Source organism: Sus scrofa, chromosome 2 (assembly GCF_000003025.6).
Source record: "Sus scrofa isolate TJ Tabasco breed Duroc chromosome 2, Sscrofa11.1, whole genome shotgun sequence".
NCBI lineage: Eukaryota > Metazoa > Chordata > Mammalia > Artiodactyla > Suidae > Sus > Sus scrofa.
This window is the reverse complement of record NC_010444.4, coordinates 13,368,645-13,385,048: the sequence shown is the minus strand read 5'-3', so window position 1 is coordinate 13,385,048 and position 16,404 is coordinate 13,368,645. Positions and strand designations below refer to the sequence as shown.

At 53.2% G+C, this 16,404-nt stretch overlaps 1 protein-coding gene across 1 annotated transcript; it reads left to right on the top strand.

Moving 5' to 3' along the window:
• SMTNL1 (smoothelin like 1) lies at positions 206–14,129 on the top strand. The gene is made up of 9 exons (XM_021083035.1): positions 206–323; positions 5,582–6,012; positions 6,125–6,310; positions 6,537–6,669; positions 6,789–6,840; positions 8,145–8,303; positions 8,475–8,589; positions 8,764–8,915; positions 13,845–14,129. Exons 2-9 carry the CDS (start codon positions 5,584–5,586, stop codon positions 13,987–13,989), a joined length of 1,371 nt encoding a protein of 456 aa, XP_020938694.1. The 5' UTR covers positions 206–323; positions 5,582–5,583; the 3' UTR covers positions 13,990–14,129.

Here is a 16,404-nt window from a genome sequence, read left to right as displayed (position 1 = left end):
GTCAGGCAGGAAGGACCGGCTGTGATTGAAAGGTGCCACCTGTCAGACCGCCATGGGAAATCCGAGCTTCCCAGTCCAGGGGAAAGTGTTGTACCAACAGAGGAGTAAACAATGCTCATCCTGGCCCTGCGGCTCTCGCCGTACGGGTGGGGTGGGGTGGGATGGGGTGGGGTGGCAGGTGGGGGCGGGGGCAGCTGGAGGTGGGGGCGGGGACTGAAGAGCTGGGGGCTAGAAGCCACTGGGGCTGAAAGACAGCCAGGGAGTGAGGCCGCTCAGCTAGAGGAAGGAGGCAGCTCCAAGCCCCCAGGGCAGAGGCCCGTCAGGTAGGAGAGCCCTGGGCCCCTTTCTGAGTACCGCCTCCATCCGCCAACCCCTCTCCCACCTTCTGAAGGCGGGGGCCTCCGGTCGGGGCCCTGCAGTTGGTGAAATCCAGGTCCTTTCCACCTCTCTCTATGCCAGAGGTGCGGGGCTCAGCTCTGGGGGGCCAGGCAACTTAAGATCACCCACAGACTTGCCTGCAGGTGGCTATCCACGAGCACCTGACATGGGTAGAGAGGGCCTTGGGGGGTCTTATCAGTTCCAGCTGGGGTGGGAAGCAGAGTCTCTAAGCTATTAAGAGTGGCATCTGCAGAGTTCTCAACGTGGCTCTGTGGTAACGAACCAGACAAGTATCCATGAGGACCTGGGTTCGATCCCTGGCCTCACTCAGTGGGTTAAGGATTTTGTGTTGCTGTGAGCTGTGGTGTAGGTCACAGACACCTCTCAGATCCTGCATTACTGTGGCTGTGGTGTAGGTCAGCAGCTGCAGCTCTGACTTGACCCCTAGACTGGGAACCTCCATGTGCCGTGGGTGCGGCCCTAAACAAACAAACAAAAAAAGAGTGGCCTCTGCAGGGGTTGTCCCTGGTGGATGGGATGGGAGATGGTGGAAGCTCTAGGTTGTGGGGGTATTAGCAGAACCATCAAGTGTTGTCTTATATTTGGTGGGGCCAGGAACTCAGCCTCCTGGGTCCTTTTCCTCCTGGTCTGCCAAGGAAAATAGGAAGGGGGGAGCTCTCATTGTGGCTCAGCAGTGATGAACCTGACTAGTATCCATGAGGTTGCGGGTTCGATCCCTGGCCTCCCTCAGTGGGTTAAGGATCCGGCATTGCTGTGAGCTGTGGTGTAGGTCACAGATGCAGCTCGGATCCCGCATTGCTGTGGCTGTGGTAGGCTGGCAGCCGTAGTTCTGATTCAACCCCTAGCCTGGGAACTTCCATATGCTGCAGGTGCGGCCCTAAAAAAAAACAAAAAACAAACACAAATGGATAGAGGAGCTGTCTGCAGTGGGCACAAGGATTCCTGGGGAAGGAAGGAGGAAGGAAAGTGGAGAGAAAGGGAGGGAGGAGATGGTCTCCTGTGCACTTAGAAGAGGCAGCCTGGACTCCTCAGCACCACGTGCCTGCCCTCCCCCTCCAGAGGGATGCCCCTCACCCTGGGCCAGAGCCTTTGAAGGGGACGCTGGCTGAGGAGCTGGTGGGGGCAGCATCCCTGCCACAGGTCCTGAACTGGTTGTCAGGTGACCTGGGTTCCAGGTACAACTTGGCCATTTCATTGCCCTCGGACTTCTGTCAAGGGATCAGCTCCCCAAGCCTGGAATTCCTAATCTGTAAAATGGGGCCGATAACACCTGTTCCGAAGGGTTCGTGTGAGGAATTTGCTCGGGGACGTAAAAGTGGGCACCGCAGTGCAGGCTGTGAACGGCTCTAGAGTTGTCAGTGCCGGGATGGGTGGTGTTATCCTGGTGCCTCCACATCCGAGTTTCTTCGCTCCTCGTCTATTTATGACAGGCCTGCGGGGTGGAAAGCTGAGGGGAGGAATACGCAGGATGAGTGAGGTGTGTGTGTTTCACCGGCCCTTTCCCTCCACCATCCTAAGTGCGTCGCATGTAGCTCAAGGGTCAAATGGAAGAGGCGCTCAGCTATGTCTTGGCCAAGTGCTCACACGCTTTGAGGTATAAAAAGGGCTTATCATCATCTTACTGGTGTTCCGCTCTCTTTACCTTGTCTTACCAACTAAATGCCCTCACGGCTGAGTCAGGACCTTAATCTGGCACAGGGCTGGCCAGAGGCCAGCCTACACCATACAAGCCAATGCAGGAGTTCTCTTCTGGCGCAGCTGGTTAAGGATCCCGAGGTGTCAGTGCAGCGGCTTGGGTCACTGCTGTAGCATGGGTTCGATCCCTGGCCCAAGAACTTCCACATGCCACGGGGATGACCAGAGAAACAAACTAACAAAAATAAACAAAGCAAGCTGTTGTAAACCAAGTGCCCCTCCAGCACACTGCAGCGCCAGGCACATCTCAAAATACATTCTATGCATTGACTTCCTTAACTTTCCACTGTCCCTATGAGGTGAGACCTATTTTTATCTCCAGAAATCAAAACACAGAGAGGGTAAGTAGCTTGCTCAAGGTCACTGTGGAGCTGGGATCGCATCACAGGAAGCTCCAGAATCCGTAATTTTCACCACGGCTCCATGCCACCTTGCCAACAAGAGTGCAGAGCAGGAAGGGGTGGCGGGGATCATTTAGACCAGCATTTGCCATACTTCCTTCTGCTAAAGGTGGCATGGCTTGAGAGGGTGACAGATGCACCTCAGGAAAAATAAAGCAAGGAGAAAAAGAAGCAAGCCAAAAAAAAAAAAAAAAAAAATCCATGGCCAAATAGGTATGGAGAAACGTGAATGAAATAAAGCTAAGGGAAGTTAAAGTCTCTTTACTGTGGTGTATCTATCTATCTAAGTGCTAATGAAGAGTTAAGGGTAGGCTGTTTCTGAAACAACCTTAGCCAGAGAAGGCATCTCCCTTTCCCCATCCCTCAGCCCTTATTAATGTCTTCAGAGACCCTAGTTTTTCAGAGAACAGTTTGGAAAGCTGATCTAGAATAATTCTGTCATTGCTTTAGCAACTGAGGCTCTTTCTAGAGAGGCAAAGAGACTTGCTGAAGTCTCAGACAGCTGGGTAGGGGTCAAGGCCAGCTCCCAGCTTCCTGATAATGCACATCATTGGCTTCCCTCTATTTTTTTTGGCCGCACCCATGGCCTGTGGAAGTTCCTGAGCCAGGGATCAAACCCATGCTACAGCAGTGACAACACCAGATCCTTAACACGATGCGCCACAAGGGAACTCCCCTTCTAACTTGAATACCGGAGCTGCTTAACTAGGAAGGGGCTCTGGCAGGAGGGGTGCAGTTGGAAGGCAGTGTGAGCATCTTTGAAAAGTCCCAGCCTGTTTCCTAGGGAAACAGTGGGCGACTGAATCCAGGGACCCCAGGACTCTGGTCTGGGGGCAGTGAAACCCAAATGGGTGTCAGGATCAAAACCCTACTCCTTGTATACCTGTCCTCCTCCCTCTGTCCCGGTTACCCAGGTGCTCTGGGTACTGTACACAGAACGATGGCACTGCAGAGGGCAGGAGGTATTTTTAGCCAGTGACAGGAGTGTCTACTTCTTTTACGGCCTGAGTCATGCCCTGAACACTATTCTGGGATTATTTTCTCTGTAAACAGACCCCCAAGAAGGGCAGATGGATGAAGGAGCTGGCCCTGTCCCCCTACCCAGCTGTTTCTGTAACTCCAAGAGACTAATCGTCCCTCAGTGTCTGTAGGGGATGGTCCCAGCATCCTTTGCAGATACCAAAATCTGCGGATGCTCAAGTGTTTTATATGAAAATATGTAATATTTGCATATAACCTATGCGCATCCTCCCTTATACTTTAAGTCATTCCTAGATTATTTATAAAGCCCAATACAATGAAAATGTTATGTCAGTCATGTGACTAACATTGTAAATACATACGAATGCTATGTAAATAGTTGAAGTGGTGCAACTTCAAGTTTTGCCTTTTGGAATTTTCTGGATTTTTTTTTTTTTCAAATATACACCATCCAAGTTTTGCGAACCTGCGGAGAGGGGAGGCTGACTGTACATACAGTCCTTGAATAGGAAACCTCACGTCAAAGGGTCATAATCGCTCTCCTCCCCCACCCCCGGCAGCTGGAGGGTCAGATGTCCCTGCAGAGGTTAGTTAGGGAGAGTCCCTTTCTGTTCTTCACTAAAGGAAACTCATCCATGCCCAGGCTCAGCTCTTCAGAGAACCACGCACAGGCTGACAGAGCTGGCCGAGACCCAGACACCAAGCTGGCGTGGGGTTTCCTAAGTCCCAGTTATTTTTACACCAGCTCCATGATTTAGGTATTTTGTATTCTGTATTCTGCTTTCTTGAATGTCTTCCTTTCGATTAACTTATTTTTATTTCAATAAATGTATTTTTACAAGAAACTTTATATCACCACTGGAAAGGGAAACTCAACATCACTGGCCAGAAATAGAAAGTCACAGTAAAAATAAATACAATGTGATCAAAACCGTATTACTAAATTCTGTCTAGAGACTTCTGCCTACTTTGGGCTCTAAGCCTGAGGGCAACTGTCTCCACTAAAGTGAGGAAATAGCAACAGTTCCACAAGGGTTCGAGATGGGGGCTAGCATCAAGTTGTAACCATCTCACTGACTTAGTCAAAAAGAGGCAAAATCAGGAGTTCCCGGACGTGGTGCATCAGAAAAAAATCTGACTAGGAACCATGAGGATTTGAATTCGATCCCTGGCTTCGATTAGTGGGTTAAGGACCTGGCATTGCCATGAGCTGTGGTGTAGGTCAAAGACAAGGCTTAGATCTGGCATTGCTGTGACTGTGGTGTAGGCTGGCGGCTACAGCTCTGATTCGACCCCTAGCCTGGGAACCTCCGTATACAGCATGAGAGGGTCTAAAAAGCCAAAAAAAAAAAAAAAGAGGCAAAATCATTGAAAAGGCATTATGTGGCATTCCTGCTGTGGTGCAGTGGGTTAATGGTCGGGCTGGTCCCTGTGGAGGTACTGGTTCCATCCCTGGCCCAGCACAGTGGGTTAAAGGATACGGTATTGCTGCAGTTGTGGCATAGGTCACAGACTCTATCCTTGATCCGGGAACTTCCATATGTCATGGGGGCGGCCAAAAAAGAAAGAAAGAAAAGGTATTATGTGATCCAATACTCTTTTTGTTTCTTTTTTAGGGCCATACCCTCAGCATATGGAAGTTCCCAGGCTAGAGGTCCAATCAGAGCTGCACTGCTGGCCCACACCACAGCCACAGCAATGACCAGATCTGAGCCAAATCTGCAACCTACACCACAGCTCATGGCAACGCCGGATCCTTAACCCACTAAGGGAGGCCAGGGATCGAACCCACATCCTCATGGATACTAGTTGGGTTCATAACCAATTGCACCACAACGGGAACTCCAATGATCCAATATTCTTTAAAGCCCATGCTACAACCTGAAGAGGGCATTAGGTGAACATCGTGGGCATAGAGCAAAAGTGGCTGGCTCAGCACCCCATTTGGGGGGAAGTAACCCCTTCATTTCATCAGAGGGAGGTGGATGCTTGTGTCATGTGTCCGAGCAGGGGGGAACCCAAGACTGAACCACAGGCCTCCAGACTCCAAGGCCTTCACCTGCAGAAAGGAGGCATGACCAGGCCTGCTTGTCTTCTCTTTGCAGAGATGGAGCAGAAGAAAGGGAAGCCCTCTGAGGACGGGACCACTGTCTCCCCAGCCACGGAGGCCCCAGAGACGGTGGGAGGTGGAGCCTCTGCAGAGGACGAGGCCACAGGCCCAGCTGAGAGGTCTGTCAACGAGGGGCCTCCAGGTGGGGCAGGAAAGCGGGAGAGTGCACCAGCCAAGGACGACACATCAGCTGAATTCCAGGGGGAAGCAGATGGGTTGGATGAGGTCAAGGTGGAACCCAAAGGGAAGGCTGAACTTCAAAAGGAGGATGGTGGGAAGGAAGAGACCGACTCTGAACTCAAGGAGGCTGAGGGAAAAGAGACCACATTGGCCTCTGAGAACCAGATGGCTGATGAGAAAGAGGCCAAGCCTGGATCTAGGGAGAAAGCTAACGTGAATGATGAGGCCAAAGCTGAGCCGAAGCAAGCTGCTGGGGAGCAGGAGGCCAACACTGGAGGCAGGGAGGCCACTGAGGAGGAGGCCAAGGCTGGAGGCAGGAGGCCACTGACAAGGAGGAGGCAGGGCTGGAGGCGGCGAGGCCACTGACAAGGAGGAGGCCACCACGGTCTCTCAGGAGGAGAATGACAAGACAGAAGAGCCTAAGGCTGAGGCCCAGGATAAAGCCTGTGCTCCAGAAGCCAAGTCGGACTCTCAGAAGAAGGCTGCCATGGAAGAGGAGGCCAAGGCTGAACCGCAGGAGGAGGAAGAGATGAAGGAGGAGCTGGTAAGAGAGAAAGAGGAGAGGAGGGAAGAGGCCCCCACAGGCGTCCCCTCACCCCCCGGAAGCAGGCCCCTTCCTGCTCTATTCTCTTGGGAAAGTCCAGTCTTCCCCCTGATGTCTAGCACCTGGGGTGGGGGCTGTGGGGGCCCCAGGTTGCCTTCCAGGTCTTTCTGAAGCCCTCACCGAGACATGGGCAGCTGCGAGCCCACACGGGTCATGTTGGTTCCAGGAGCCAGGCAGCCCTGATGAAGAGCAGAACCAGGGTATGGAGGGAGAGTCAGAGGAAGGCGCAGGAGTGCCTCCCAGCTCCCCGGAGGAGTGGCCAGAGAGCCCCACGGAGGAGGGCGGCGGCCCCAGCCCAGGTGAGTGAGAACCCGGTAGCCCACAAATGAATGGTGCAGGGGCTGCCCTGAGGGGGCGTGTGGGGAGTGCCCCTCAGGTCACCCCAGTTTCCCTCCCTCCCTCTGTTCCTTTCCCCCAGATGGGCTGAGTCCAATTGCCGAAGCTTCCGGAGAGACCAGTCCTTCAGCCAGGTAACGTCAAACTCCTGGAGCCCCAGCTCCACCCCAACCCCACCTGCTCCCTTGCAAAGTCTACCATCCCCTGGGCCTGGGCCTCCCCAGTATCTGATCTCTGAGTATGCCAGGAATCTTGGTTTTCAGCCCCTCAGCCTAGGGCAGAGTGTGGAAGCAAAGGGCTGGTGGAGCCTGGATGGTCCCCTCCCACCCTCTGCTGAAGCCTCGTCAGCACCTGGTGGCTCTTCACCAGGGTTCCTGGTCTGGCCACCCAGCACTGCTCCACGGTGTCAGCATCACCCTTAAGAGCATGAGTAGAAAGCCTGCGTTTGGACAGTGACTCTGCCGCTTACCAGCTGTGTGATCTTGGCCGTATCACTTTGCCTCTCCTCCCTTGTGAAGTGGGCACAGTCACTGTACCCACTGCATAGGATTCTCGTGAGGCTCAAGTGATGGATGTGTGTAAAGCACTCAGCCCTGGAGTTCTCATCATGGCTCAGGGGGTTAAGTACCCAACTAATGTCCACAAGATGCAGGTTGGATCCCTGGCCTCACTCAGTGGGTTAAGGATCCCGTGTGGCCGTGAGTTGTGGTGTAGGTCACAGACGCAGCTTGGATCTGGTGTTGCTGTGGCTGTGGTGTAGGCCCGCAGCTACAGCTCTGATTAGACTCCTAGCCTGAGAACTTCCATATCCTCTGGATGTGGCCCTAAAAAGCCAAAAAAAAAAAAAAAAAAAAAAAAAGCACTCAGCCCAGCGCCTGGTGCCTGGAGGGTGCCGTTTAAAATGAGAGCCTTATTCTTGCCACAGCACAACTTTAGTCATTGTAAGAGTCTTCGTTTATTTCAAGCTGAAATTCACCTCCGTGTCACCTCCTTAGGGAAAGGTAACCTTGGGGAGCTCTGTGGCCAGCCCAGCTGGGTGTTCTGAATTGCTCATCTCACACAGGTCCTAAAACCACCTCCTCAGGTAGTTGTTCTTGTCCCCATTGTACAGATGAGGAAGCTGAGGCTCAGAGACTGACATGACAATCCCAAGATCACACAGCAAATAAGAGGCGAAGGTCAGACCTCAGAGAGCCCCAGTTCTGCACACACATCCCGCCAGACCACATGCTCCCTGGAGTTAGACTGGGCCTCACTCTTCCCTCTCAACAGCTCATGACGCTGAGCACAGAGGGAACATGGGCGAGAGTGGGGGCCACAACCTTGTAAGCCTCTTGAGACTCCGGGGACCACGCTCAGCCAGCCCCTGGCCTCCTCCCGGTTCCGCTGGTCCCAGCCCTTCTCACGCTTCTCTGATCTTTTCCCCCCACCCCCGCAGTGAATCCTCGCCCAGCGATGTACCCCAGAGCCCCACAGAGCCCCCGCCCTCACAGGAGAAGAAGAAGGAAAGGGCACCAGAGCGGAGGGTGTCAGCCCCTGTCCGGCCCCGGGGGCCCCGGGCCCAGAACCGCAAGGCCATCGTGGACAAGTTTGGCGGGTAGGATGCAGTGCCGGGGGAACTGCTGGGCTGGGATGGTTGGAGGGGACGGGACGGGGGTGGATCCTGAGAGGCAGAAGGAAGAGCCCAGGCCCGGGTGGGAGTACAGACGTCTCCTTGGGGCTGGGGTTTCTCCCTCATGGGACCCTCCCACCTCTCTTGCCTTTGCAGGGCAGCCTCGGGCCCCACCGCCCTGTTCCGGAACACCAAGGCCGCAGGGGCTGCCATCGGCGGTGTTAAGAACATGCTCTTGGAGTGGTGCCGGGCCATGACTAGGAACTACGAGGTGCACAGGACTGGGCCACGGGGTGCGGCAGGGACCCTTCCCCAGGGCGGCTGTGCTGGGAGGATCTGAGTGATGCAAAGCCTGGGGTAGGGGGGTGGGCAGGCATGGAGGGGGGCAACGTCCGGCCTCTAGCTGAGGCTCACCAAGGCCTCTGGGGCCCCCGCTTGCCTGCAGCACGTGGACATCCAGAACTTCTCCTCCAGCTGGAGCAGCGGCATGGCCTTCTGCGCCCTCATCCACAAGTTCTTCCCCGATGCCTTTGACTATGCTGAGCTGGACCCCACAAAGCGCAGGCACAACTTCACCTTGGCCTTCTCCACGGCAGAGTAAGCCCTCCCGGGGATGCAGAGGTGGCCGGGAGCTCCGGGGCTGCCTACCCAGAACCGGTTCTGCAGATGCTGATTTTCCCAGTGCGGATTTACAGGGACCAGGTAGTGCAGTGGTCAGGGAGGCAATTTACAGGGACCACGTAGTGCGGTGGTCAGGGAGGCACTGTGGCCACACATGCCTGTCTCTAAGAGGTATTTCTTGATCCCTGGGAACTATTTCAGGACATAGCAGTGGGTGAAAAGGGCAGAATCTCTGCTTGGCCGTGGCTCACATTCTAAAGGAGAGACGGATCCTGAACACACTTCCTGTGAAATATAATGTAGGGGGACAGGTGCCATGAAGAAAGTTCAGGAGGGGTAAGGGTGATTGCAGAGATTTGGGGCCAGATTCTGACTCTGCTGTTTGTTAGCTGTGTGATGTTGGACAGGCTCCTTTACCTCTCTGAACCTCCATATTCTGATTTTTTTTTTTTTTTTTTTTTGGCTGTACCCATGACATGGGAAAGTTCCGAGGCTAGGCACCAGATCTGAACCACAGTAGTGACAATGCCAAGTCCTTAACTGCTAAGCCATCGGGAAACTCCCACATCCTGATGTTTAAAATGGGCACGAAATTCCTCATTTGCAGGGCTATGGTGAGTAACAAGTAAATAATTAAAAAAAGTTTCTATGACAGTGCTTAACCCTTCACAAGCACTTCAAAAAATCTTAGCCGCTCTTCCTATTTATTTATTCACTTTGCTTTTTAGGGCCGCACCCATGGCATATGGAAGTTCCCAGGCTAGGGGTCAAATCGGAGCTACAGCTGCCAGCCTACTCCACAGCCTCAGTAACGCGGGATCCAAGCTGTGTCTTCAACCTTCACCACAGCTTACGGCAACACCAGATCCTTAACCCACTGAGAGAAGCCAGGGATTGAACCCACATCCTCATGGATACTAGACGTATTTGCTTCCACTGCGCCACAACAGGAACTCCTGTTCCTATTTTATAATGAATGCTATCACAGTTATTATGATAATTACTCACTGTGGAACCTGGTGAGGTGGATTTATTGCTGAGGGGCAGCTGGGCCGGGGAGTGGGATGGTGGCAGGATGGAGAAAGGGGTGGACTGGACAGGCAGAAAGGGGGTGAGGAGCAGTGTGGCCCAAGGAAGAACCTAAGAGGCAAAGATGGGGCTCCCATGTGGTGGGGAAGGGGAGGCATTCCCACCACCAAAGCCAGACTCAGCCAAAGGCTTCCATCTCTGCCCACGGTGAGGCCTGAGTCCTCCCTGATGGCACTGGGGGCCTAGGAAAGGCTTGACAGGACTATGCAGAGGGTGGGCAAGGAAGCAGCTCTGAGGTCCTAGAACAGACTGCTGAATGCATTTCTTTCTCTCTTTTTTTCCTTTTTAGGGCCACACCTGCAAACATCTGGAAGTTCCCAGGCCAGGGGTTGAATTAGAGCTGCAGCGGCTGGCCTACACTACAGCCACAGCAATGCCAGATCCAAACTGCGTCTGTGACCTACACCACAGCTCACCGAAAAGCCAGATCCTTGACCCACTGAGTAAGGCCAGAGATCGAATCGACACCCTCATGGATACTAGCCGAGTTCATTTCCACTGAGCCACAACGGGAACTCCCCCATTGCATTTCTAAAGCTCTGGAACAGGGAATAAGTCATTGAGGATGTTTGTAGCACCTGGGCTGGGAGGCTGAGCCCTCTGGTCTAGTCCAGGCCTGGCCACCAATCTGCAGGGAAGCCTAGAGCAGCAATCTTCCCCTTTCCAGGCTTGTGTGTCCCCACCAGCAAAACAAGAGGGTTGATAGTGATTTGTACTTTTCAAGTGGGTCCCTCCTCCCCCACAGATTCCTCAAGCAAAATATTAAATGAATGCCCAACATATTAAACAGATTTAAGTGAAGCCTTTTTAGGTTAGGAGAGGTTCCTGGAGCACAGCGGCTTAGCACTCAACCCCCTGTTCCCGAGGTGATCCCTGAAGCATGTCCATAGGGCCCTAGGGCACCAAGGATGCTATTTGAAAACCACCAGACTTGACGCTCCAGACAATCCCTTACATTATCTTGCCAAGGGATGGGGTGAGTGCCCTGGGGTGGGGGGATGAGGGGGGGGGTCAGGATCACCTTTAACAGTGATGACAAGCCACAGGAATCAAGAGTGATAAGGAGTTCCCACGTGGTGCAGCAGGTTAAGGATCTGGTGTTGTTGCTGCAGCAGCTCAGATTGCGCTGCGTGGGCTCCATCCCTGGCCCAGGAAATTTCACAAACAGGAAAAAAAAAAAAAAAGCGTTCCCGTGGTGGCGCAGCAAAAACAAATCCAACTAGGAACCTTGAGGTTGTGGGTTTGATCCCTGGCATCAGTCAGTGGGTTAAGGATCTGGTGTTGCTGTGAGCTGTGGTGTAAGCTGCAGACATGGCTCGGATCTGGAGTTGCTGTGGCTGTGGCGTAGGCTGGCAGCTGTAGCTCCGATTGGACCCCTAGCCTGGGAACCTTCATATAACTCGGGCGCAGCCCTAAAAAGCAAAAAACAAAACAAAAACAAACAAGCAAAACAAATTAGAAAGAACAAAAAAGGTCGATGGGGTGTCAGGCACTCTGCTAAGTGCTTTTCTTGGCTCCTCTCATTTGATGTTCACAACTCTCCAGGTAGCTACAAGCAGAGACGTTATGTGAGGTTTGCGCAGGAGCACTATGGCAACACTGGGATGAAAGTGAAACTCCTAGTCAGGGCTGAGAGTCTTGGTGAATATCAGGAGGGCACATGGCTCGGCGCGGAGCAGGTGTCCCTGGCCTGTGGGGCACGGGTCACTGTCCTCCTCCAGCAGAGCCACGGGAAGGCAGAAGGAATAATCAGGCGAGGATGACAGGTGGCAGGAGGCATCAGGCAGCAAGAAAGGATGCTTGGGGATAGAGAATGGAGAATAGACCTCCACCCTCCATCTTCCCCCCCCCCCACCCCGCATCTCTCTATGAGGAGCTGAGTTTGAATCCGGCCACCTCCTTCCTAGCTCTCCGACCCTCGGCAGCCACCTGAACCTCTCTCAGGTTTGGCGCGAAGGTTAACTGTGCAAAGTAAGGGGATCCTTGGCACAGCCGTCACATCCCACTGGCTTCCTTCTGGAACTTTCCTCTGATTCCCATGGAACAGCCAGTGCTGGAGCCCCTATGCGGTCTCCATCAGCTGTGCTGTTGGAGGAACCTGACTGGGCTCCCCAGGCCCAATGGGAACAAAACTTTGCCTCTCCTGTGTCAGGGGAAAGCACTGCATTGGTTGCAGGGAGCTTGTCCCATTCTTCGAAATCTTCCCAGTCTGTGCTCCTCCCCCACTCCCAGGCCATTCCAGCTTAGGTTTCAGCCCAGCTGTCTCAGCCCCAAGAGCAGATTTTCACTGGGACCCTGGTTTCACTTACTGCCAGCACCCATGGCGGTTTGGCAGGCAGGGACTGCTAAGACCTGGCTTCAGGGCAGAGATGCAGAGGCATCGGGCAGGCTTGCGGTTGAGTCCCAGCAGTATCACTCGCTTTGACCTTGAGCAAATCACCAAAACGCTCTGAGGCTCTGGTTCTTGTGCTGGTTGAACACAGAGGGGTGGGGTAAATGAGACCATTCACGGGGAAGCACTTGATGAAGCCCCTGGCACAGGGTGGCAAGGCAGGAACAGTGGTTCAATCAGATGGTGTCACCTCAGCAAAGCCAGGAGTAGCATGTGACCCCAAAGAGCAGCTGGGAAGTTAGAAAAAGGACTTGCTGCTAAGTACCATGCCATTGCTCAAACACATTAAGCACTCCTGCCTCAGGACCTTTGCATAAGCTGTTTCCTCTGCCTGGAATCCTCTTCCCGCAGATTTAGTCTCTTTAAGAGACCTTTCCTGAGCTCCCTATTAAAAATCCCTTTAGAGTTCCTGTGTGGCTCAGTGGGTTAAGGATATGGCGTCACTGCAGTGGCTTGGGTCATTGCTGTGGCATGGATTTGATTGGCACGGTTTGATCCCTGGCCCAGGAACTTCTGCATGCCACAGGTGAGGCTGAAGATAAATAATTTAAATCCCCTTGAACACAGAAACATATGCTTGTCTCCCTTCCTGGCCTTATTTTTCTCCATAGCAGCTCTCAGCATCTGCTGTACCACTGATTTCCTGTGTTTGATGACTGTCTTCTGCCACAAGAAATGTCAGTGACATGGGGTGGGGGTTGATTTTGATCAGTGCTGAATCCCCTGGAAGAGTACCTAGCACATAGTAGGCCCTCAATAAATACAGAGAGACTGAATGGAGTTGGAGAGTTTGCAAATACAGGCCAACACTCTAGCTAGGACTGGGGTTCTGTCCTTTAAACTCTTCCTGAGAGGCTCCCGTCCAGAGGACAGAGACAGGAGCACGTGGAAGGGGCGGGTTAATGCAGAACTACAGACCAAATGAAGACACAGGAAAACGAAAACACGGGCTTTGGAGTTCCCACTGTGGCCCAGCGGTAGTGAACCTGACTAGTATCCATGAGGACTCGGGTTTGATCCCTGGTCTCGCACAGTGGATTAAAGATCTGGCATTGCCGTGAGCTGTGGTGTAGGTCACAGACATGGTTCAGGTCCCATATTGCTGTGGCTGTGTCACAGGCCTCAGCTGCAGCTCCCATAGCCTGGAAACCTCCACATGCTGCATGTGCAGCACCCCCCCACCCCCAAAAAAGGAAAACACAGGCTTTGGAATCAGACCAGCCAGCTGAGTGTGAGTCTGAACTCTGTTGGGACTCCCTTATTGCAGCCGTACAATGGGGTGGTTGGCCTGGATGACCTCCTGGCTCTGAGGCACATAGTTCTGGGGTTTTATTCTTGCTGGGCTGCACTTGCCCCCCGCCCCAGCTCCCACATCCTCCGCCGTTGGCTCTCTGCTCCTCACCCCTCCCCATCCTGCCCCTCAGGAAGCTGGCTGACTGCGCCCAGCTGCTGGAGGTGGATGACATGGTGCGGCTGGCAGTGCCTGACTCCAAGTGCGTCTACACCTACATCCAGGAGCTGTACCGCAGCCTCGTGCAAAAGGGGCTGGTGAAGACCAAGAAGAAATGAGGGGCTGCCGACCTGGTAGGCAGAGCGCCCAGCTGATCAGAGGCTCACTTCTGCTCCATGGAGGTAGCAGCAGCGCTGGGGCTCAGGCAGGCGCAGATGGCACCAGTTTTAACCACATTAAAAGTTCTTTTGTAAAATCTTGTCTGGCCCCTCAATGCTTCCTCCCTACCCTTCCCGGAACCTCTCTCACCTGGGATCATAAACTCAGGCCTCCTGATAGAATTTTCTTAAATCATATGATTTCTTGATTTTCTTTTCTTTTTTTGTCTTTTAGGGCCTCACCAGTGGCATATAGAGGTTCCCAGGCTAGGGGTTGAATCAGAGCTACAGCTGCCAGCCTACGCCACAGCCACAGCCACACGGCATCCGAGCCGCATCTGCAACCTACACCACAGCTCAGGGCAACACCGGATCCTTAACTCACTGGGCAAGGCCAGGGATCGAACCCACGTCCTCATGGATGCTAGCTGGGCTCATTAACCACTGAGCCATGACGGGAACTCCTGATTTCTTGATTTTCATATCAAATCACTTGATATGATTTTCTCAACAACCATGAAGGGCATCTGGGAAAGGATAGCAGCCTGGGTCCCACCACTCACTAGCTGTGTGTCCCTGGGTCAGTGAGTTAACCTCTCTGAGCCTCAGTTTACTGTCTAAAGAGGAATAACAGGAGTTCAAACTCATGGAGGAGCTGTGTGGGTTGAATGAGACCTGCAAGAGGACAAAAAGCCTCACCTAGGGCCTGTCACCTAAGTGTTTTGTAAGTGGTGGCCCAAAGTAACAACACATCTTACATTTCCAGCCACGAGTGGTACTTTCCCAATGCTTTTGCTTCTGTCCACACTTCTGTCAGGTTACGGAATCCGAGGGCAAGGGCCAGAGTAGAAGATTCTCTAGAAACGTCTCCCATATTAGGCTAGTGGGGCCTGGGGCGATTCCCTTGATTCAGTGATACCCTATATTCTGTCTCTTAAAAGCCAGTGATTATCCAGGAGCTTAGAACCATTGCACCCAGAAACTTCTTCCTTCGAGTTAAGATAATCCCTCCTACTCTGGCTGAAGTTTTGGCTTGTGTTTTTCCACTGCTCCTTATAACTGAGAGCTGAGTTACAACTTCCTGCTAACAAGCCTTCCTGGCTCTATCAGCCACTCGGCAGCACGTGGGCTGGTGAGAACAGCTCACGAAGATCACAGACACAGAAACCAGCCAGCGTGGCACTGTGGCCAGAGGTGTGCCCTCTGCCTTGACTGGCGGCGTGGACCTGGCAACCCTCTGAAGCTGTGCCTTGGTTGTTTCACCCATAAAATGGGGATGTTACTATTGCGGACATGTTGATGACCCCTCCGGCCGAGGGTGGCCTGGTCCCTCATGGCCAGCTTTCCCCACAAGGCTTGGGGTTACCAGAGCCAAACATAAATGGAAGCAAGGTCACATCTTTTATGAGACTGCAGCTAGGAGTGGCTCAGTGGTAACAAACCCGACTAGTGTCCATAAGGACAAGGGTTCAATCCCTGGCTTAGCTCAGTGGGTTAAGGATCTAGCATTGCCGTGAGCTTCAGTGTACTTACGGAAGCTGGTGGCTGTAGTTCTGTTTCAATCCCAAGACTGGGAACTTCCATATGCTACACCCATGGCCCTAAAAAAAAAAAAAAATACTGCAGCTAAATCCCCGCCTCCTCTTCTCCCAATGAACCCCCATTCTTCAATGAACAATCAGCTGGAGTCCACAGTTCATCTGTGACTTTAATGGCTGGGCAAGCACATGGTCGCCGTGGCTCCCCCCTGGACTGGAAGCTGGAGGGGAGACCTCTCTCTGCTTAAAGCCTGGTCCCCAGGAACCAGCAACCTAATGGGACAGCAAGTGGTTTTGAAACCATGTAGGCATGTGGACGTTTCTGGGCCGGGGATCGAACCCGTGCCACAGCAGCAACCCAAGCCACTGCAGTGACAATGTCAGATCCTGAACCCACTGGGCCATGAGGAAACTCTGAGATTAGATTTTTCACTTTATGTTTCATCAGTGGAAGAGAAAAGGTTTTGCACCTAAATCTATGTGTACCTATCAGCGGTCTGGCTGATCTCATTCACTCAATCAACAAAATGATCCATTGTGAAAAGGATCCCCACCCTAGGACCTGCCTCCTACCCATACACCCCACCACCCCTCCACCCCGTGCCTGGACCATGGCGCGGGATTCCGGTCAGCTGCTGGGCTCACTGCCCACAAGCTGGCTTGGAAGGTGGCCTGAGTCTCTACGATGGACCAACTAGCGAAACCAGGAATCCCATCTCACAGAGTCCAGAAGAGCTGGCCTGTGACTCTGCAAACCTCGATGTCCCTGGCTCTGGAGCAGAAAAAGGGAGTGGGACAAGCGCACCTGTGGGCCCTGGGTCCACATACCACAAACATC